General features: G+C 38.2%; 2 protein-coding genes across 3 annotated transcripts in view; both read right to left on the reverse strand.

Annotated features, from left to right (window-relative positions):
* Nucleotides 1-6,001, reverse strand: part of cenpf (centromere protein F) — a 29,184-nt gene extending 23,183 nt beyond the window's left edge. The window contains exons 1-7 of one of the 2 annotated variants that reach the window (XM_067455299.1): nucleotides 5,465-6,001; nucleotides 4,153-4,357; nucleotides 3,864-4,060; nucleotides 2,393-2,505; nucleotides 2,222-2,313; nucleotides 1,386-1,650; nucleotides 1,056-1,258 (exon numbers count right to left, since the gene is read on the reverse strand). In XM_067455299.1, the coding sequence (XP_067311400.1) occupies nucleotides 1,056-1,258; nucleotides 1,386-1,650; nucleotides 2,222-2,313; nucleotides 2,393-2,505; nucleotides 3,864-4,060; nucleotides 4,153-4,314 (1,032 nt within the window). In that variant the 5' untranslated portion in view covers nucleotides 4,315-4,357; nucleotides 5,465-6,001. Of the gene's footprint in view, nucleotides 1-1,055; nucleotides 1,259-1,385; nucleotides 1,651-2,221; nucleotides 2,314-2,392; nucleotides 2,506-3,863; nucleotides 4,061-4,152; nucleotides 4,358-5,447 lie in introns of both variants that reach the window. The other variant, XM_067455298.1, reaches the window with a different exon arrangement.
* Nucleotides 6,002-6,295: 294 nt separating this feature from the next.
* On the reverse strand, nucleotides 6,296-23,289 carry smyd2a (SET and MYND domain containing 2a). The gene is made up of 12 exons (XM_067455300.1): nucleotides 22,924-23,289; nucleotides 21,287-21,350; nucleotides 16,916-17,026; nucleotides 14,702-14,762; nucleotides 14,181-14,305; nucleotides 9,371-9,438; nucleotides 9,180-9,282; nucleotides 8,700-8,810; nucleotides 8,204-8,327; nucleotides 7,344-7,518; nucleotides 7,121-7,229; nucleotides 6,296-6,987 (listed from the first exon to the last, which is right to left on the reverse strand). Exons 1-12 carry the CDS (start codon nucleotides 23,094-23,096, stop codon nucleotides 6,904-6,906), a joined length of 1,308 nt encoding a protein of 435 aa, XP_067311401.1. The 5' UTR covers nucleotides 23,097-23,289; the 3' UTR covers nucleotides 6,296-6,903.
* Between the last annotated feature and the right edge of the window lie 466 nt (nucleotides 23,290-23,755).

Here is a 23,755-nt window from a genome sequence, read left to right on the forward strand (position 1 = left end):
CGTACTCGGTTACTTTCGTAACCTCGGTTCCCTGAGAGAGAGGAACGAGTATTACGTTCCGTGCCGTGTTTATGCTTCTCAGGTATCGCTTCAGTCGATCTTAAAACCTGACACCTATGGCGAATTAGGGTCTTATATAGCCTCCTGTATGCAAATATAAGCACCTTTTTCGGCGGGCTTCTGGAACGCCCCCCATTGGTTCGTTCCTCTCAGCCGCCTCACCATAGGTTCCTGCAGTTGCCGCAGCCCGGCCAATCAGAGCGCTCCTCGCGCTGGGCTATGGCCGTGCAGCTCACTGCGCTTTACATAGATACCTTTATTAAAAGTTTTGCTTCACATTCTCGAGAAAAGGAGTTTTTCCCATACGTAATACTCGTTCCTCTCTCTCAGGGAACCGAGGTTACGAAAGTAACCGAGTACGGTTTTTTTTTATTATTTTTTTTTACTTTAGTTAGTGTGTAATGTTGTCGCTTGAGCATAAACAGTATCTGCAAAGTTACAGCGCTGAAAGTTCAATGCAAACTGAGATATTGTCTTTTAAAGTTATGGCAATTTATTGCCTACAAAAACGGCCGGTTTGGACTACAACAAGCTTCTTCCTGGGTTGGATGACATCATAAACCCTTGCTAGTCACCGCAGATGCGACTTCAGCCCGTAATGGTAAGGGGTGTGGCGTTTCCGGACAACCTGTGCTTGGCACTTCAGCTAATAAAAATACATGAAACTACATTTGGTTATCTAACTAATCTAAGACCATTGCGTTTTTTCGGAGAGATGGACTTCATAGAAGCAGAAAGCAAACGAACCGTTCAAAGGACAGTGGAGACAGCGGTGTGGAATAAAGGTCAAATATAAGAAAAAAACAGTGTAAAAAAAAAAAAAAAAGAAGTATCAAGACATTATACTGCGCCCCATAAACACAACTAAGCCTAGAAAACAACAACACGGAACCACCCTTTTAACTCTTCAAATATTTTCCAGGCCCGCTGTATATAAGAAAATGTATCTTATATAATATGCATTAGTATAAATGCTTTAAACAGACCTACATTACCTTAGAAACCGACTGCTCATACTGTCCTGTAGTCTTTGTGAGTTCATCTCTGGACTTGTTTAGGAGTTTGTCCTTGTCTGACAGATCTTTCTTGGCCAATTCTAGTTGAGTTTGAATTTCACTGAATTTATTGATCTGATTCTTCATATCCTTCTCTTGGGCCTGAAGACGGAGCTCTAACTCAGAAACCCTTGACCTCAGATCTGAGCAGTATAAGAAAGCAAGCAATAAAAAAGCAACAAAATGTATTAATATTATTACTACTATCACTCTAGTGCTGTATTCATTACATAATAAAAAACAATAATCCATCAGTAAAGTCAGACCGACCTTGATTTATATTCTTGAGCTGTTCCATCTGCTGTGATCCAGCCGTGTCACTTTGAGTGCCTGAAGTGAACTGCTGGTGGGGCTTTATTGGTGTGTCATCATAAGACCATGACATCCCAGAGGGTCCATTTCTTCTCCTAGATGGTGTCTCCATCACAGTCTGAGGCTGATGACTGTTTGTTTGGTCTTGCTGCCAAGGGAAAATTGACGACCCTGTCTGCTGTCTTGCAATGTCTTTATGACTCACAGTAGATTGGTTCAGAAGCTTCAGGTATTACAAAAGAGAGATGCATTATTACTATTTAGTAAACTAAATGGTTGAATTTAGGTTTGCATACACATATAAACATTGATCAGTGAACATAGACAGAAGCTCAACCGAATCAGCTTGACACGCAAGAACCTCATTGTTTCTTGCAGAAACGTTGGTTTTCGCACATCAATCAAGAATGCTTGAGCTTCTGTTGTGTGCGCTGATGAATTTTTATAAATGAGTAAAAGACCAAATTAAATCTGTTCATCATATAAACTGATCATGCCTTCAGAAAATGTGGACTACATTGCTCAATATAATGGATTATTTTTTAAAGCATCAAAGTTTAAACAGCTGTGGTAGTTGCACAGCTGTCAATGGAGGGAGAGAAATCTCTCAGATTTCATAAGTAACATATTAATTTGTGTTCCAAAGATGAACAAAAGCCTTCTGGGTTTGGAATCACATTAGTTTAAGTAAATGATGACAATTAAAATTTTTGGGTGAGCTAATACTTTTATCATTGCACTTTAACATCTAGCTACAAGGCTCTTATTACCAACATTGTACGCAATTTACTTACTTTTACATGCATGACTTTGATTTCAGCTTCCAATCTTTTCCGCTCCTCAACCTCTCGATTGAGTTTTTCCTGTAGGTCATTTATTTTTGAGTCTGAAAATGCAATGTTACTGTTAAATTATGTTAAATCTATTCTGAATTGCATTTTTATTTTCTATAATCCATATCTTACCTTGTTGCCAATGATTAGGTGTTGCGGGGGTTGCAAAAGTTTTCTGTGGTGTACTAAACTGCTGCACTTCTGAAGAATGTGAAGTTTGGGATCGTTCCAAATCATGCTTATACCTGAATGAAAAATATAAAATTAAGCCAAGATGAGTCTTATTTTGTCTAGCTCTGACACAAGGTTATTATATAAAAGTCAATTATACATTAAACAAATAAATATTATATTGACAACAAAGTATTAAAGGGTTAGTTCACCCTCATGTTGTTCCAAACCTGTAACACCGCATTCACACGGGGCGTTTTAACGCTTCCCATTTACTTTGAATTTACTTTTCAGTTCGGCAACAATCATCCGTTGCCGAACTGAATTGTGGGTTCCGTCGCGGCGCTTCACTTGCGTTGCAAGCGGCAGAAGTTGAAGACTTCTCAACTTTTCAAGCATCAGCGCAGATGTCATCCAATCAGATCGCCGTATACAAATATCCTATAGCAGACACTAGCCAATTGAGTTCATAACTGCTCAAACAGTGAACCATCCAGACGCAGCTCCCGGACCAGAATGTGATATTCTCCCTGCGCTTTTTCAGGATTTAATGTATTCAACAGCTTCGAGCACCTGTGCAGTGCACTGACAACAACTACACGGGCAATCGCACTCACACATACAACCGAATCGGCATCCATTTAATCTCACAGACTAGCTGTCATAAAAAGGTGCTTTTTTGTGTTGTGGTCCAAGCCCCAAGTAAGTTAATGTAATTGGCTGTTGTCACTATGACGATCGCGTCAGCACCCAGCTTCAGCCACGCCCTCCGTCAAGCGTTAAAGCCTACGCCCCGTGTGAATGCGGCGCAAGACATATGTTCCAATATATTTGGAACACAAATTAAGATATATTTGATTAAATCTGAGAGCTCTCTGTCCATACAGAGCTAATAATGAACACTTTCAAGAGCCAAAAAAGTAGTTAAACATTTTTAAATAATCGTTGTCTCAATACTTGTGACTCCAGTTGTTTAACCTTAATTTTATGAAGTGACAAGAATACTTTTAGTGAGTAAAAACAAACAAAAATAAAGACTTAATTCAACAATTTTGTTCTAGCCTGTGTTAGTATCCTATGCATTTTACACTGTAAACATTGCAGCGCTTTCAAGATCTACGGTAGGCGATGCTGATCATCACGACGTATGCATGTGATGATGACTTGAATAAGTCATTATTTTTGTGCACAAAATTCTCGCTGCTTCATAAAATTAAGGTTGAACCACTGAAGTCACATGGACTACTTTAACAATGTCTTTACTTCCTTTCTGGACCTTGAAAGTGTCCATTAAATTGCTGTCTATGAAGGGGTCCGAGAGCTCTCCGGTTTCATAAAAATTTAATATTTTCATTTGTGTTCCGAAGATGAACGAACGTCTGAATGGTTTGGAACGACATGCGAACTATCCTTTTAAACACAGTCCACTTACTTTTTGACCTCTTGCTCTAATCTATCAATCTGCTTCTTGCTCAAGTTTAGTTGCCCCTCCAGATAATTCACTTGTTGCTCCTTTGTTTGGATGTCATGTGCAAGTTTCTGTCTAGTCTTTTCCAGACTTTCACACGACTCTACCAAACACTGGTTCTCCCTCTTAAGGGCAGATGCTTCACTTTTCTCACTCTCCATCTGTAGGAAAATACAATACACAAATAATGGAGATATTTAATCAAGATGCAAAACCTGAGGAAATCTCTGCCAATTTTTCTCAGGGAACTGACCTTTTGCCTCTGTTTCTGTAAAGTAGCTTCAAGGGAATCCATCTGAAACTGTTTCTGTTGTCTTTCCTTCTTTAACTTGTCAAGCTGCCCTTCTATCTCTTGGATCTTTTGTAAGGCCTTTGCAGGAAGGCCATCCTTCCACTCTTCCACAGCCCAGCTCATACTGAAGATGCTGTGTTGCTCCTCAAAGACACATTGGCATCCTCTGAACAACGCAATGAGACAAGTATTTGTTTTATAAACCTCTCTATCAAGCAGATGACATATTATAGAATCATAACCAGTATGTATAACCCAACACTGAGTTAAAACAGGCTACTTATTGGAACAATTGATTATACACACACACACACAAAAATATAATTTCACACTTAATTATTAAACATGGTTAGATACAAAAAAATCGCTCACATTTATTACAGGCTAAATATTGGCAAATCTAGAATTCATTTCACTTAATGAATGGCGACTAACGTTACATGATGATTTTTTTTTCCCAGCATCATCTGCACTGTCACCACAGTCTCACAGAAAACCTTTCGATGTTGACAAATTCAAAATACTGTTCACAAAATAATCATTATTTGCTGTAGCAATGTAACGTTAGCTTGCCTACTACTAGAGCCTACTTTAAACGAGGGATTTATTTATGTGACAGAATTTACATGCCACATGTTCTTACAATTAGTATTGTAACAATAACTTAAAAACAGTAAAAATACAGATGTCCTCGGGACATGAATACGTTAACTTTTTTAGACTATCAAGTGAAATTTAGAAAGAGGACCTCCAGGTTGAAATGACTTATTACCTGATTTTTCTTTGTTACTAATATGTTAGGAGCACATCTTTGAGAAATTATGAGGTTTATGTAATAAAAGAACTTATTATAACTATTAGTTTCTCTTTTTTTTTTTTTTTAAATCGGTAAATATTTTGCAATCTATACGTAACTTTAGTTAGTTTTGACCTAAGGTGGTTTTAGGTTTAGTGAGTAGTTACACTTTTATAGAACATAAAAAAGGAACCTGTATTTAAATCATGTTTTAATGGCAGGTAAAGTTACGAAAAAATGTTTCATATATAAATAAACACGAGGCGGCTAACGTTAGTAGTATGACAACAATATGAATCACGCGGATGGGTTTAATACATCAACCAAAGAACTTTGTAACGGAAAAGATTTTGACACCCCATTCTCAACAATGAAATACTAATTAACTTTCTACAAAAAAAAAAAAAAGATCATCCTACCAAAAAACAAAACAAAAAAAGAAATAGAAAGAAACACTCACGGTTACTCCGCACTCACTCTTCTCGTGTTGTGTTCTTCTTCAGTTAGTTAGTAGAGAAAATTCAAAATGGGTTCAACGTCGTTGTTGACTGAATGCTGCGTCGTCATTGGCGCGTTTGGAATATGACGTAACAACATATCGGCTTCTGATTGGACATTCATGTCCATTCGAATTTAGCTCCACCCATTATTTTACGTGGTATTATTTCGGAATTAAAAATGAATATTACATTAATATCCAGGCGGATCGGTTAGATAGCTCACCCAAATGTCCAGACAGACAACCGACGACTCAAAGAAAAGACACACCTGAAGACAAATTAACGTTTCAAAGAAAATCATCTTCTGTCCTTAAAATTCATATTACAATAAAACTTGTTTAATCACGCTTGCCTGTATAATTAGTGACATCTGAAACTGGCTTTGAGCGAACCTGATGACCCCAGTTAATGCACCGCATATGATTTGTATTTATGAGTAATAATTTCTAATCCCTTGCTGTTATACAATTCTGAATGGTTACACTACTGTTCCTGTTTGTCTTCCTGAATGCAGTGCTCTGTAGGGAGATGAATGGCACCATACTGCTTCCAAAGGGCTCTGCCAAACGTGCAATGCTCTGGGTCATAGCAGATGGTATGAGAGCCATATATGGATTTCATCACTATGGTTACTGCCAGGGATGCAGCACAGCTTATGAAGAGACTTGTGACAAAAACAATAGCAGATGATGATGATTTCAAGTCGCTGGATGTATTTAGTGATACAACACAAATGTGTTATTTTGATGCTGGTTGCATGTCTTAATTAAATCGTTTGTATTTGACAAAAAAACATCCATAACGCCAGTTTGTCATAAGGAATTTATTACTTTTGTGTTGTCACATAAAATTTATTTTGCATGTGGCAGTCTGCCGGTCTTTTTTTTTTTTGCCCATGCTACCTGTCAAAATAGCACAATACTAAACAAACAAGAAACATTTAACAAACAAATAAGTAATAATGATAGTAACACTATGAAATGCACTGAGTGATTGGAAGTCCAATATCTTAACAGTATCCATGATATATTTTGATGAGTGCAAAACAATAACCATGCAAACAGACAAGTAAAACAGAATCTGTGATCAGAGTCTTTTGCCTTATTGAGAATATATAAATGATTTACATTCCTTAGCTATTGAAAACAATATTGTTGCTACATGAGGGGGCAAAGTATTGTTAAAAACCTGGCATATATGATATGATTGTTAATTCTTAGCCCTTCTTCTCAGAAAACAGTACAGCACATTTGTTCAAAGTGCAAGACAATACAAGCAACAAAATATCTCAGACTCAGGCCATCTATTTACAAAACCAAAATTCATTTAAATTTTGACATCACTTAGTTTTAATATTCCCAAGAGAGGTATAAGACACATGCCAGCGTTTGAAGCATCTTCCTCCATGTGTTCCCATTATTTCTGGTCTTCTATTTCCTTCTCAATCTCAGCGATGTACGGGTGGTCCTTACCATGGGCAATGTCCATGATAGCAAGAGCCTGTGATAAATTCAGCCACAACAATTTATAAAGCAAAAATATTTACAATGTTTTTTTCTTTTCTTTTAGACTTCAAAAGGACGCCCACAACTAATATTACATTATTATTACATTAGCACGGCTAACACCTTACCTTCTTTAAAGCTTTAACACCTTGTGCCTTCTTCTCAAGTCCTAAATACAATCTTCCAAGTTTCAGGTACATAGAAGCCACATTCAGTGAATAAGGAGGGTAGTGCACACTAGAAAGATAAGACACTATTAGTAAAGTGGATACAATGAATTCTAGTAATACTTAATTAAAAAAATGTAATAAAAAGATAGAAAGACAGGAAATGCACTGGATCCAGATTTACCTGTATGGCTGGATAATTTTCTCGCCATATTGCATTGCTCCGTCCCAATCCTGCATATAAAGACAGACACCCATCGCCTGATACATCATATGCAGCATGTAAACATTGGTTTCAGCAAAGATGGAACCCATTTTCTCCAGGCTTAGTTCACAGATTTCCAGCAGCTCACTGGGAGGTACTTAGCAGTCAAGGAACTTTTAGTTGAAAACACAACTTCAGAGTATATATATAGAATATTCAGAGTTCAATAGTTTGGGGTCTGTGGAAAAAAGTCTGTTATGCTCAAAAAAGGTGCATTTATTTGATTATGAATACGGTAAAAACAGCAATATGGTGAAATATTATTAAATAGTTAATAAATAACTATTTTCTCTGTTAATATTTAAATGTATTAATGTGATGGCAAATCTGAATGTTCAGAATCGATTACTCCAGTTCAGTGTCACAGAATCCTTCTGAAATCATTCTAATATTATTTTCTGCTCAAGAAACATTTATTATTATCAATTTAAAAAAAAAAACTACATTATTTTGATCCAGCATCCTTGCTGAATAAAAGCATTAATTTCTTTAAAGAAAAATATGACCCAAACCGTTTTAAATGGTAGTGTATATTATCTGACAAAGTGGGCGCATGGGGTTAAGATCTGGCCAGTCTACATTAACTTTTTCCAAGCAATTGTGATTAAAACAACAAAACAAAACTATTGAATGTTTTGTGACAATATATCCCAAAGGCAAGTATGGCTTCATCAAGTGGAGACAAAAAATATCCCTCTGACTCTATATTGCTCCATATTCAAAATATTGTCCAATAGCACAGACAGAACTACAAAAGAGAAAATGCCAATAAAGGATATTTTTGTAGTGCTTTGCTCTCCTGAACTCCTCTATGACATTTCTGGCATACATGACCATCTGTGTGATTTCCTCCTCCGCTGGAGGTGTGCTAAGCTTCGGACGGATTTCCATTTTTGCTTTGTCCTAAAAAAGAAGAAGAAAAAAGGGTGTTATTCCACATATATCAACTTAAGTTACCTAATTGGAGTTCATTTTTATTCATACTGTTATTGCATATGAAAAAGTGGGTCTCAGCCCACTTCCATATGAACTCTGGTGCAGTTCGACAGAAATATGAACACAACATGGACCAAAGACACCTAACTAAACTAAAAACAGGATGGGATGTCACCAGATGAGACCCTAAAAGGACAGAATGCTGAAGTACACCTGTTTTTTCTCGTCTAAATATTTTCTGTTTTTGGTCCAGACCAAAAGAACCGAACTGCAAGTGTGAAGACACCCCTAAACTGATATCTGAAAACCTTTTTATTACAGGGTTAAAATGACACTCACCTTTGATTTAGAGGTGCATTCTTTACAGTCACAGGTGAAGAAATAAGAATCTCTCAACCGTTCAATTCTATCCTCTGTTGGATACAGGAGGTCGATATAACTGTTGAAGATCTATTCCAAAGAAACAAAGAGGACTATCACACAATATACAGCAATTCAATTAGTAATGAGATAATTATGCAATACTTGTAGATAATAGATGTCAGAATTCAACAGTGACTTGTCAGATAATACTGCATTTTACATGAACATTTCAGTTTACAATTTAATGACAATTATTATAATTATAAATGATAAACAACAAAGGGCTTCTGAATGTGAGAATGACAAGTCATGTGAGGTCTGGCCAGTCAGTAACGATCACCCAATTAAGCATTACCTAAAGGTGTAATATTTTAGTCACTATTTATTTGTAAACAAGGCCAAGACAGACAGCAATAAGTTACTATGAAGAATAAGCACAATGTGTCGTTGTCTCACCTCTTCTTCAGGGTTGATCTCCTGCACTGCTCTCACCTCAGCTACTGTGCCCTTATACGTCACAATCACATTTGGACTACAGCTGTGGTTCATCAGAGCAACACTACCACAGAAAGACATTCAATTACTATCAAGTGCTTTCTATATTTTTGTCAAGGCAGTAATTTTACTTTTTTTTTTAGGAGACTTACTCCGGAAATACAGCAGAACCCAAATGAGACAGCTCCTCATCTTCAATGGTGAATCCATTACAATTCACCTGTGGTGTAAAAAAAGAGGAGTTAGCATGTGGCTGAGATAGTTCAGGTGCCTGAATGTGACAATGTAAATCATGGGAGGACTGGCCAGTCAGTAAAGATAACAAAACTTAGCATTATTAGTAAGGACGCAAGTCCGAACTACTAAGAACGCAAGTCTAAACTACTAAGGACAAAAGGTCCGAACTACTAAGGACGCAAGTCCATACTACTAAGGACGCAAGTCCGAACTACTAAGGACCCAAGCCCGAACTACTAAGGACCCAAGTCCGAACTACTAAGTCCGAACTACTAAGGACGCAAGTCCGAACTACTAAGGACGCAAGTCCATACTACTAAGGACGCAAGTCCGAACTACTAAGGACCTAAGTCCGAACTACTAAGGACGAACTACTAAGGAAAAAAGTCCGAACTACTAAGGAAACAAGTCCGAACTACTAAGGACCCAAGTCCGAACTACTAAGGACCCAAGTCCAAACTACTAAGGACCCAAGTCCGAACTACTAAGTCCGAACTACTAAGGACGCAAGTCCGAACAACTAAGGACGCAAGTCCGAACTACTAAGGACGCAAGTCCGAACTACTAAGGACGCAAGTCCGAACTACTAAGGACGCAAGTCCGAACTACTAAGGACCTAAGTCCGAACTACTAAGGACGAACTACTAAGGAAAAAAGTCCGAACTACTAAGGAAACAAGTCCGAACTACTAAGGAAACAAGTCCGAACTACTAAGGACCCAAGTCCGAACTACTAAGGACCCAAGTCCGAACTACTAAGGACCCAAGTCCGAACTACTAAGGACCCAAGTCCGAACTACTAAGGACCCAAGTTCGAACTACTATGGACCCAAGTCCGAACTACTAAGGACCCAAGTCCGAACTACTAAGGACCCAAGTCCGAACTACTAAGGACCCAAGTCCGAACTACTAAGGACCCAAGTCCGAACTACTAAGGACCCAAGTCCGAACTACTAAGGACCCAAGTCCGAACTACTAAGGACCCAAGTCCGAACTACTAAGGAAACAAGTCCGAACTACTAAGGACCCAAGTCCGAACTACTAAGGACCCAAGTCCGAACTACTAAGGACCCAAGTCCGAACTACTAAGGACCCAAGTCCGAACTACTAAGGACCCAAGTTCGAACTACTATGGACCCAAGTCCGAACTACTAAGGACCCAAGTCCGAACTACTAAGGACCCAAGTCCGAACTACTAAGGACCCAAGTCCGAACTACTAAGGACCCAAGACCGAACTACTAAGGACCCAAGTCCGAACTACTAAGGACCCAAGTCCGAACTACTAAGGACCCAAGTCGGTACTACTAAGGACCCAAGTCGGTACTACTAAGGACCCAAGTCGGTACTACTAAGGACCCAAGTCCGAACTACTAAGGACCCAAGTCCGAACTACTAAGGACCCAAGTCCGAACTACTAAGGACCCAAGTCCGGACTACTAAGGACCCAAGTCCGGACTACTAAGGACCCAAGTCCGGACTACTAAGGACCCAAGTCCGAACTGCTAAGGACCCAAGTCCTGACTGCTAAGGACCCAAGTCCTGACTACTAAGGACCCAAGTCCGTACTACTAAAGACGCAAGTCCGAACTACTAAGGACGCAAGTCCGAACTACTAAGGACGCAAGTCCGAACTACTAAGGACGCAAGTCCGAACTACTAAGGACGCAAGTCCGAACTACTAAGGACCCAAGTCCGAACTACTAAGGACGCAAGTCCGAACTACTAAGGACGCAAGTCCGAACTACTAAGGACGCAAGTCCAAACTACTAAGGACCCAAGTCCGAACTACTAAGTCCGAACTACTAAGGACGCAAGTCCGAACTACTAAGGACGCAAGTCCGAACTACTAAGGACGCAAGTCCGAACTACTAAGGACCCAAGTCCGAACTACTAAGGACGCAAGTCTGAACTACTAAGGACGCAAGTCTGAACTACTAAGGACCTAAGTCCGAACTACTAAGGACGCAAGTCCGAACTACTAAGGACCTAAGTCCGAACTACTAAGGACGAACTACTAAGGAAAAAAGTCCGAACTACTAAGGAAACAAGTCCGAACTACTAAGGACCCAAGTCCGAACTACTAAGTCCGAACTACTAAGGACCTAAGTCCGAACTACTAAGGACCTAAGTCCGAACTACTAAGGACGCAAGTCCGAACTACTAAGGACCTAAGTCCGAACTACTAAGGACGAACTACTAAGGAAAAAAGTCCGAACTACTAAGGAAACAAGTCCGAACTACTAAGGAAACAAGTCCGAACTACTAAGGACCCAAGTCCGAACTACTAAGGACCCAAGTCCGAACTACTAAGGACCCAAGTCCGAACTACTAAGGACCCATGTCCGAACTACTAAGGACCCAAGTCCGAACTACTAAGGACCCAAGTCCGAACTACTAAGGACCCAAGTCCGAACTACTAGGGACCCAAGTCGGTACTACTAGGGACCCAAGTCCGAACTACTAAGGACCCAAGTCCGGACTACTAAGGACCCAAGTACGGACTACTAAGGACCCAAGTCCGAACTGCTAAGGACCAAGTCCTGACTGCTAAGGACCCAAGTCCTGACTACTAAGGACCCAAGTCCGTACTACTAAAGACGCAAGTCCGAACTACTAAGGACGCAAGTCCGAACTACTAAGGACGCAAGTCCGAACTACTAAGGACGCAAGTCCGAACTACTAAGGACGCAAGTCCGAACTACTAAGGACGCAAGTCCGAACTACTAAGGACGCAAGTCCGAACTACTAAGGACGCAAGTCCGAACTACTAAGGACGCAAGTCCGAACTACTAAGGACGCAAGTCCGAACTACTAAGGACGCAAGTCTGAACTACTAAGGACGCAAGTCCGAACTACTAAGGACCCAAGTCCGAACTACTAAGGACGCAAGTCCGAACTACTAAGGACGCAAGTCCGAACTACTAAGGACGCAAGTCCGAACTACTAAGGACGCAAGTCCGAACTACTAAGGACCCAACCCAAGTCTGAGTCTGAACTACTAAGGACCCAACCCAAGTCCGAACTACTAAGGACCCAAGTCCGAACTACTAACGCCCGTTTCACACATACTCCGTCTGCAGTGCGTGTGCGTTGCGTATTTTTTTCCGTACCCATGTTAACGGATGACAGCTTTCACACTGCATGCGGATGCTGTCCGTCAGTCCGTTCCAGGAGCGTTGCGTCTGCAACAGTGCACGGATCGTTTTCGTACCGAGTCTATTTTTTGCTGCGCTGCGCTGCGTTGCTGCATTAAAGTGATAGATCATTGTTCGCATTAAAATAAACATGTACTGATGCGAAAATCTAGTAATTTCACCACAGATGCATATCATTTAAAATATACTCTTGTTTTAAAGTCAACACATGGCTTTTTTTCTCAAGTAAAGCAACAAAACGACACCTTACCTGGCATTTAGGTAAAAAATGTGCTATAATGGAGAGCACTTGTACTTTCTTGGAGGTGAAATGCAAAGTTATTTTTGACCTGCAGGATTTCTTTTCAAAGGGTTTAAAAACGAAAGAAAAGACGAGAGTCGGCTGTTTTTGAATAGCCTATTCTAAGTTTCTAATTTAAAATGTTTATGATTTTAGGCTATAACCTATGTTTAAATGTTTTGCCTTTTGTGTGAGCTAAATCTAAAGTATATTAATATATAAATATGAATTAATGAATTGAAAAAATGTTGTTTAAATGTAGGCTTGTAGCCTACGTTAACCTGTCTACTCAGAAAGATTAAACAAAGAGAATTGCAATTCTGATGAGCCAAGATCAGTAACAACTTCTGGATTTTAAATTAAAAAATCATTAATAAATGCTGTGTTTGTGGTATGTAAAAGCGGATCAGTTGCGGACTGCAAACGCAGCATATGTGAAAGGACTACAGGGTGTGGGGCTCCTGCAACGCACACGCAACGCAACACGCACCGCACACGGACTGCAGACGGAGTATATGTGAAACGGGCGTAAGGATGCAAGTCCGGCAAAGAATGCTCAAAGAATGTATCAAAGAATGCTAACAGACTTGGAACATTTCACTAACATGCACAGGCATAAATGTCATGCTTTCGGAAGTAAGAATTTTTAGAAATGTTATTGATTATAAACCTAGGATTACTGGAAAAGTTCATCATTGACATTTATGTTTTTCCAAACCCATTATACTTTCATTCTTCCATGGAACATAAGAGAGATGTTAGACAGAATGACAGCTTTCACCCCCCCCCCCCCCATGTCTATCTTTCTACTTTTTGTTTACCCAAAAATTTGTTGTCATGTCGTTCTAAACATGACTTCTTTCTTCTGCAGAAAATAAAATATATTTTGAATAATGTAAGTAACTAAACATTTTGGTTACCACAAAATGAATGAAAAAGTTACATTGAAAACAATAATATATTTCTCAAAATATCTATGTTCCACAGAAGAAATAAAGACATACAGATGTTACAGGGTGAGTAAATGGTGACAATTAGTAAGAAACTTAATTTATATTTTATTTACATTTCATAAGGTAAAATCATGTATCGTATAAAATAAAGCAACACTAAAAACTATTGGAGATCATTTCTGTAAATACATCTTTAAATTGTCACTTTTAATCACACAAATACACAATTATTGAGTTATTAAAATGTTGTAGTAAAAACATAAGTAAGCACCAGGCAGTGAAAAACATGCAGAGACCCAAAGCTATACATACCGGTAAATGAAAATAGCAACTTTACCTGACCGAAGAGCTCGGTAAGTGAAGCATTATCAGGAAAATCGAGATGCCGGGAGTAAAAGTGGTGTAGTGCAGCAATGTCTGTGTCGTTCATCTCATTCTTTTCATCATCCAACTTGTCCAAATCTGACAAACATTGTACAGAAAAGGCAATTAACATTTCATCTTCAAAAAAAAAGTCTCCAGTCTTACATTGCTATGGTTATGCAACAAATTAGATATAAATGTAATATATAATTGAATATCAGGAAAATTGCAGTAATAGCGTGTGTAAAATGTAAAATGTGGCTCCACCTCCACCAGTTACATTTTCAGAAAATTCCTACTCTAGGAGTCATATATCTGAGACAGTCAACAGGGCAGATGTTAAGGGTCATTAAACAGGTGTGGAAAGTCACCGGCGGCCTTTTACTGACGTCAAATTAAAACCTTCTTGTAAGCAAAAGAAAGAGGCTTTACATTTTTTATTTTTATTTTATAAGGATATTGTTTGGCTCACTCAGAGAACAACTAGACACTTACGTGCTTCTAATTCTCTAAGAGTCAACACTTTTTCTGAAGGAGTCCTTTCTGTCTGGCTTTTCTGGAAAACGAGAAAATGTTTAAAAGTTAGATGTGACATAACCCTCGCAAACTGTCAAACATGCAAAACAAAACCTAGTTTCAGTATTTGATAAGACCTCAGTTTTCTGGCCAACTGTCTAACTGGCACATGCTGTGTGACACAAAGCGCCATGTGTCAGCTAAGTGAATCACTGTTAGCTGCCGGGCCTGACGCATTCAGGAAAAACACATCCATAAAAAAAACACATGGTAGCACCATATGTGCCACAACAGCACCAAAAATGCGACATAAAACAACACTTTGACTAAATCATCAGCTGCGCTCTAGAATGTACTGATTCTTAAATGACTACATTTGGTGACCTTTAGCATCAGTGTTCAAAAAAAGGAAAAACAATCTGTGTTTTCACACCTGTGAAAGTCAATCATCTGAACAACGTAACAGGTGCAGAAAAAACAGCTGAGTTCCTTCAGACCCCCTCTGGATGCATCTGAAACCTCATAAACACTGCCTTCATAGGCAACATATGGAGGTAGGAAGGCAACAAGGCACATCTTAATCCAATGTTTGTGTAACAGCTTATTTGCTGAAATTCCTCGGTCTGGTTAGATTCTGAAGATGCAGAGATGTGTGCGGTCTTAGCTGCCTATGATCTCGCGATTAGGCTCATTAATAAAAATCCCATCAGATGAAGTGGTTAAAAATGTTCTATCTTTCTCATTTTTATTAATTTCTAAAACAATTTCCACCATTGAAAATTCTAAGAACTTTTAAGAACTTTAATTTTTTTATGAAATAAATTAAAACTTTTATTCAGCAAGGACTCATATTACTGTTTCCACAAAAATATTACACACTGTTTTCAACACAGATAATACCAAGAAATATTTATTTAGCCCCAAATTAGCATTTATGAAAGATTTCTAAAAGATGATGTGACTAAAGACTGGAGTAATGATTCTGAAAATTCTGCTTTGCCATCTTAAAGATATTGAAATAGAAAACAATTTATAATCAAATAAAATGCATTAGATGAGCATGAGATTTAAACATTAAAAAAATCTTACCGACCCAGAGTAAGCTGCCTCGTCTCTATAGCCTATATAAATATTATTTTTTCAAGGCATTCAGAGAAAAATAATCAATGTATTTAATCTGCAGTTGCAGGATCTAAAGGCATTGCAAGCATAAAAAAACTAAAATGGCACTAAAAAAATATATAATTGGCAGGTGAGGAATGTGAAAGCACACTAGACCTCTCTTACTCTCTGAACTGAAGTACTCATGAGTAGAGTGGCTGTAGCTATAGATATTAATACAGCAGACCAGATAAAGAGCTTCCTCTTCAACCTAATTCCACAGCCAAAAAACATTTTAAGATCTAACAGGCAGGTAGTATAGTTGTAGTAGAGAATGAAATGTACTGTATTTATTACTCTGCAGTAAATTCACTGGAAATATCCACTAAGGAAAAGCATGATATTAAGCAAAACATCATTAAGTGTAATAATTGCATTTAGTACGTGCATGAAAAGTGACCAGAAAATAGGGACTTTAGAGCACTGTTGTTATCGTTAACTAAAACTATAAAAATAATTTTAGATAATGTAAATAAAGCTGATATAAAATAAAAATTATATTTAATAAAACAATTAACAATTTTTTTTTATTAAATTTGAATGATGCTGCTGGTGTGAATGTTAATAAAGACTCCTGTGATACACACCGGTTTTGAGGCCAGCAGAGCTTTTATTATGCACTGCAAATGGCCGTTTCCACACTTTTTGTTATTATGTGGGGTAAAGCAGGTAAAGCAAATGTAACTAAATCAGTTAAATTCATGTTTTAACTTTACTGTTTGTGACTTTGTACTTTGCAGTAATCTAGACCGATATTAGAATATCATATTAATAAAAACTGGATGACTTGTGTTGCTAAATGAAATGATACATTTTTAAATAAATGTTAAGATGGAGAAAGCTTTTTTTGATTTAAGTGATATAAACAATAATACTATGCTATGCTAGCCACTTGAAAAATGTTCTCTGAGGTATGGTAAAAACATGTTCCTCATGGTAAATAAAAAAACAAGTGATTCTAAACAATAAAACTGACTGTCTGAAAACAAAACAAAATCTTACCGTCATGCCAAACAACCTGGTTGCCCTCACCTGTTTTAGTATTATTCTGGCGACCAGTCGTACGGTTTCTGATGGACACCAGTTCTCTCCGTATGAGCACATGGCTGAGCACTCTAGCTTGTGCATGGGCCAGTCTCCTCTCTGAAGGAAAGACAAGGCATGGTTTGTTTTCACACAAACTGGAAACAAAGCAGATTCTCATATTTCATAAGTAGATCATAACATGACAAACAACATAACACACCAAGCATGAAGGGTCACAACTCTCCTTTTTGAGATGATATGCTTTTGATATAACCGATCGCATGTCGGCTCGCTTCCGTCTGATGAGTCATGGTTTTCCAATTGAATGGAACCTCAAGGCGAATATGAGAATTCCTGAGAGATAAGACTTTGAATTAGTCTCAGCCTGCCTCACAGGCTACTGGGCGACGAATAAACTAAATCCTGTGTTCTGGTGAGCAAACAGAAACTGATCCCTAATGCATTTGAGATGGATTGTCATAGCAACAGCGTGGCCAGAACGCCTTCCAGCTCAATTTAGGAATAGAGCAACAACCAAATCCCTTAAAATAAACAGGTTACGCAGATTTGCTCCATGATCACTGACTAAATATATATTGGTTTGCTGTTCTTTTTTTGACTTTTGCTTTTTATATTCAAAATGGGTAACAGTGTGTAATTTTTTTTGCCAGAGACAACCATTTGTAGCTTCCCTTTCCAAAGTATAAACACTAAGGTGCCATTATAACAGCTTTCTGCTGCCGTCTTAGATGTCAAAATCAATTGGTGTGATTGTGGGGCAGGACTTCCTGTATGTCATATTTAGCAGGGAATAGAGCGTAGCTGTAAAACAAAGTAAAAATACAAATTTTCTTTGGGAGGAACCGAAGATAACACATAAACCTTACATTTTTGCAAATTACCTTACATTACAACTTTCCCTTAAAGGGATGGTTCACCCCCACCAAAAAAAGAGAGATTCTGTCATCATTTACATCTCATATTGACTTAAGACTTTCGTTCATCTTCACAACACAAATTAAGATGTTTTAATGAAGTTAAATGAAGAGAGTCCGAGAAACTACCCCTTTGACACTTCAAAAAGTAATCGTAAAACGAATCTATATGAATTAAGCAGTTCAGTCAAAATTTTCTGAAGAAACTTGATCACTTTATATGATGAACAAATCTAATTTAGGCTTTTATTCACATATAAACATTAAATAAACCACACATTAGCTGTGGTAAATAGAGGCTCATGCTTGCTTGAGTGCGAGAACCAATGAGTATTATTCTCGTGTTACGCAGCACGTTTGAGCTTCCTCAAGAACTAATGAGGATCATTCTCGTGTTATGCAGCATGTTTGAGCTTCCACAAGAAACAATGAGGATCATTCTTGTATTAATATGCAGCACGTTTAAGCTTCCTCAAGAACCAATGAGGATCATTCTCGTATTACACAGCACGTTTAAGCTTCCTCAAGAACCAATGAGGATCATTCTTGTATTAATATGCAGCACGTTTAAGCTTCCTCAAGAACCAATGAGGATCATTCTCGTATTACACAGCACGTTTAAGCTTCCTCAAGAACCAATGATGATCACTCATATTAACAGGCAGCACATTTGAGCTTCTGCAAGAACCAATGAGGATCATTCTCGTATTACGCAGCATGTTTAAACTTTTCTCAAGAACCAATGAGGATCATTCTTGCAGTACACAGTACACAGCACGTTTGAGCTTCCTCAAGAACCAATGAGGACCATTCTTGCATTACGCAGCACGTTTGAGCTTCATCAAGAACCAATGAGGATTATTCTTGCATTACGCAGCACGTTTGAGCTTCCTCAAGAACCAATGAGGATCATTCTTGCATTACGCAGCACGCTTGAGCTTCTGTAAGAACCAATGAGGATTATTCTAGTGTTACGCAGCACGTTTGAGCTTCCTCAAGAACCAATGAGGACCATTCTTGCATTACGCAGCACGTTTGAGCTTCCTCAAGAACCAATGAGGACCATTCTTGCATTACGCAGCACGTTTGAGCTTCCTCAAGAACCAATGAGGATTATTCTTGCATTACGCAGCACGTTTGAGATTCCTCAAGAACCAATGAGGATTATTCTTGCATTACGCAGCACGTTTGAGCTTCCTCAAGAACCAATGAGGATTTTTCTTGTGTTGCGCAGCACGTTTAAGCTTCCTCAAGGACCAATGAGGACCATTCTAGTGTTACGCAGCATATTTGAGCTTCCTCAAGAACCAATGAGGTCCATTCTTGCATTACGCAGCACGTTTAAGCTTCCTCAAGAACCAATGAGGATTATTCTTGCATTACGCAGCACGTTTAAGCTTCCTCAAGAACCAATGAGGATCATTCTAGTGTTACGCAGCACGTTTGAGCTTCCTCAAGAACCAATGAGGATTAATCTAGTGTTACGCAGCATGTTTGAGCTTCCACAAGAAACAATGAGGATCATTCTAGTGTTAGGCAGCACGTTTGAGCTTCTGTAAGAACCAACAATGATTATTCTTGTGTTATGCAGCACGTAAAAACCAATAAGGTTTGTTCTCACACGTCAAGCAGGTTCGGTTGAGCTTCTGTTTATGTTTGCTGATGAACATTTATATTTGAATAAAAGCCTAAATTCAGAGCAAAGATCCACAGGGGACAAGCATGAATGGGAACAGCCTAACACTGTATGATGATGGATAGGCTTATTCTAATGCCACAAATTGTAGGACACAGAAAAACAGCAGGGACAAGAGAGAAAGGCCTTGTGCTAGAGTGCAAATGGATTATTGATGATCTTTATTTTCTATGTTGAATTTTCAGCTCTCCTTGGTGCTCACAGCAATGATCAATTACTGCCATTCTGGCTGTGGTTTCTACAGAGCACAATCCCGGTTTCATCATGGAAGAGCGCATAAATGAGGAATTAAGTCTGTGCTTTATCTTTGATTAGATGAAATAAATATTTTAAAGCCTTTTAGCACAGTAAAAATGCAATATATAAATTATTGCATTGATGAGAGAAACACTACAATTCAAATGTTTCGGGATGGAAAGATTGTAGAAGTAAAAGAGAGTAAAAATGGTAATGTGAAATACAATTAGTTTATTATTAATACAATAAAAAAATAACTAATTCTAATAAAAAAAACATTTTAATCTTTAAATTTAATTTATTCTTGTGATGACAAGGCTGAATTTTCTTCAGGCATTTCTTTACACGATCCTTCATAAATCATTAATACATGATTTTTCTTCTTAAAGGTGCACTAGAATGAGTTGAAATGAGTTGAAACAATATTTTAAATTGTTATACATGTTATACTCTGATATCTACATATAGGGTATGTGACTTATTTAAGGTTTAAAATTGTCCAGATATGGTTTTACAGGTCCATTTACAACCCCAGAAATGTCCCTAGGATGTAATGCTCTGTTTTTGCCTTATTTGGAAGGGTCATGAATATTAATGTTCTCTAATTAATGTTCAATCAGGCTCTGAATGGCTGTTTCACTGCGCGGCTAATGCATCACCGTTTGATTTTACAATGACAGTTTCTTCACTTTGAATCACATACTCTAAACAGCTAAATGGGTAACGTTAGCACACAAATATGTTGTTTGTACAGTACAGTAGCCTACAATATATATATTTTTTTATTGACAATGCCATGTCAAATTACTACCGTTTCAACTTAATTGGTGGAGATGACGTTAGCTAGAAGGATATAAATCTTACGGATTTATCAATAAACTGCTCGTTTTAAAATCTTCCTTAGATACTTTACATTTTCTTTCAAAAATATACAATAATGTGTATAATATAAAAAAACTGTCCAGCATCCCCATGACCCTACATTTGTTTTTGAAGAATGGATGAACCAAAACTAGTCTCAGATGTGCAACAAAGTGTGGTTGAGTTGTTTAGGTTCTGCGCAGCTAACGCAAAGGCTGCAGGTTTGATTCCAGGTAAAGTGAAAGCATTAACTATGTAGATCATTCTGAGACTATGCTACTCTTGGCTCATACACAGGAAAAGCACTTCAACTAGCGTTGCTCCAGTGGGACCATCCTCACAATTATAGCACTGTAATGTAAGTACTAAGCATTGAAAAAAAAGCTCTGATATTTGCTGACAGAGCAAAATGAACTAAGAAACAGATTGTTATGTCCGTCGCTTCTGATTGGTCAGTACAGGGTTTCAGCGTTACATTCCACAATATGGTCTCTGTTTTTCACAACATATCTGCGATATGATGGGGGAGTAAACAATGACAGAATTATCATTTTTTGGGTGAACTATTTCTGTAATATGGACAATGGAGCAAATTCACAGAGACTAGGATGTCATTTCCTTCAACAAAAAGCACAAACACAGACTTACCTGACACTCTACATTGCAGTAATAGGCCTGTTTACATTTTCCACACTTCGACAGCCCTTCTCTCCTGTGAATGAAATGAGAAAGTTTTCTTTAAAAAAAATGATAATCCTCAATTCACACGTCAGCGCGCCACTATTTCCCTCTGTGCTAGGTAATGAAAATTCCGTCATTATTCATTCACCCTCACTGTATGCCTTTTAAAACCCATAATAGTTTTATTCTTCCGTAGAGCACAAAAGATGTTTTGCCATGTTCAACATTAACGTTCCTTTTATACACTGAAAGTATCAGAGAGTCTGTCATTCTCTCTAAAGTTTAAACAAAAATGAAAATCCTCAACGTTTACTAACCCTCATGTCGTTTCAAACCTGTACAACTTTCTTCTGCAGATCATAAAAGATGATATTTCAAAGAATGTTGGTAATAACTAGACATGTTTTTTTTGTTGTTTTTTTTTACCATTGATCCTGACATTTTTCAAAATACCTTCTTTTTTATTTCCCACAGAAATAAGTAACATTTTTAAAGAAAAAACTGTAAAGTAAAGAGTAAATTATGGCAATGTTCATTTTAGCTAAACTTTTCCCTGTCTTTATGAAAGTTTTGACTATCTGGGCAGTCAATGGAGAGAAAGAAATCTCTTTTTGTAATTATTAAACATATCTTATCTCGTGTTGAGACGAACAAAAGTCTTACAACTTACAGTTGTGGAATGACATGGGGGCGAGTTAATAATGACAGAATTTCTATTTTTTTGGGTCAACAAAGTCTAAACGATTGGAAAACTCCTACATACATCAACAGATAGAACTGGTCCTTTTCACCAGAAGGTCCAGTTATGACATTTTGATGAAACATTAAAAATGCAACCTTGTTCATAGTAAGACATATATCAATCATTCAGAAAATAGAGAAGGTGAATTTTTCATGCATGCCAACTTTAACATTGCTATTATTGTTAAATGTAACAGTCATACATTACCATTTTAACATTACAACAGTAAAATAAATAAAAAAAAGTTATCACTGAAAAGTTGATAGTGGTCACCATTGACAACTAGAAACTGGTCACAAAACGTCACAGGCTGCAATCAAATGCGTCAATCACACAAAACGCTCTCAAAAGTACTTAAGATAATAACTTACAATGTATTAAGTTTACATAGGCTTATATAATGTATTGCCATTGTATCTTGTGGATTTATCTCGTCTAGACCACTCACGCATCTCCTGTTAAAATGTACGGACTGACTGCCTCCCTAGAAAGAAAGGTTTTACCGAACATCCACAGCACCCAATGGCCGTGTTGGAGGTGGATAAAGTGGGTCACCTTTTACAGTGCACGACCCAGCAGCATTTAAACGCAGAGAAAATAGAAAGCATGTGCCAGCCATGTTTAGAAGGGTGCAGCCTTGTAGTGAATGCATGCAAATGACCTGCCTGTCAAATAGGTCATTATGACCAAAACAAAGTTGATCAAGAACTATTATATAAGTTAAATATTATTATTATGTAGATAAGGTGTACGTGCACTGCATTGCACTCATATAAAACATTCGTACACAACAAGTCAGGAGGATCTAGTCTCGAGCACAAAGACGCAAAGTGTCAGACGTGGACTTAAAAGGAGCGCTGACCTGGTAAAGCAGCATTCGCAGTGTCCGCCTCTCTCGTTGACTGTCAGCACGTAAGCATACGCCGGACAGGCGAACACTAGATCACCAACTTTGAACTGCTTAGTGGCTTTGAGTCCCCGGCCTTTACCGGGGCTCAGAAATCTTTCAGTACCCTCAATTCCCTCGGTTTTCATTGTTCTTGACCTGCTACTCTCGTGTCACACTTCCTTGCACTCGTCAGAAAGAGGTGTGTCGGTCTCAGACGGTTTTATTAGTGACTGCGGCAAGTGTAGTGACGCCACTATCACACCACATGTTCGGCAAAAAGACTTCGAACAACGAGCTGCACCAGCAGACAGGAGGCTTACGGCAATGCCCCACACACCCTGCGGTCCTAAAGCCCGTCCGCGAGCAGCGCCCACCACCGACCGAGCCCGATATTTGGCGTCATGGCGCCATCGCGTGGTCATGAGGGGAAGTGAACCATTGGCGATTGTGACGTAATCAAACTCATCTCCTAAAACCATTCTCTACAACTATGACAATCAGTCACCACCAACCATGAATTAAAAATGAAATTATAATTCTTTATTGGAATTCTGCAGTATTTATTATAAATTATTTATAATTATGTTTTAATACATGTGCGCTTGTAATATTTAATGGTGTTTAGTATTTATTTTTGCAGCAAAATATCCCAAAACCACCAGGCCAGTGTTCCTGGTACCTGGTACCTGGCACCAGAACTACAGTTACATTAATAATCGCATCCATGAACATGATTTCTACCCGAGTCCTATCCCGATTCCTGGCTTCATCAAGAGGTCTTTGTTTTGAATAGGCGCCCTCTAGC

This window comes from Pseudorasbora parva, chromosome 10 (assembly GCF_024679245.1).
Source record: "Pseudorasbora parva isolate DD20220531a chromosome 10, ASM2467924v1, whole genome shotgun sequence".
In the NCBI taxonomy this organism is placed as follows: domain Eukaryota; kingdom Metazoa; phylum Chordata; class Actinopteri; order Cypriniformes; family Gobionidae; genus Pseudorasbora; species Pseudorasbora parva.

Bases quoted from the DNA above. Each gene is read 5' to 3' on its own strand.
- smyd2a (XM_067455300.1), bottom strand. From the start codon at position 23,096: ATGAAAACCGAGGGAATTGAGGGTACTGAAAGATTTCTGAGCCCCGGT. The intron at 7,519-8,203 runs ATATCCTTTATT...ACTGCTAAGTAC, and splicing joins GAGAGCAAAGCACTACAAAA to CTCCCAGTGAGCTGCTGGAA. The intron at 7,230-7,343 runs GTAAATCTGGAT...TTATCTTTCTAG, and splicing joins AAAATTATCCAGCCATACAG to TGTGCACTACCCTCCTTATT.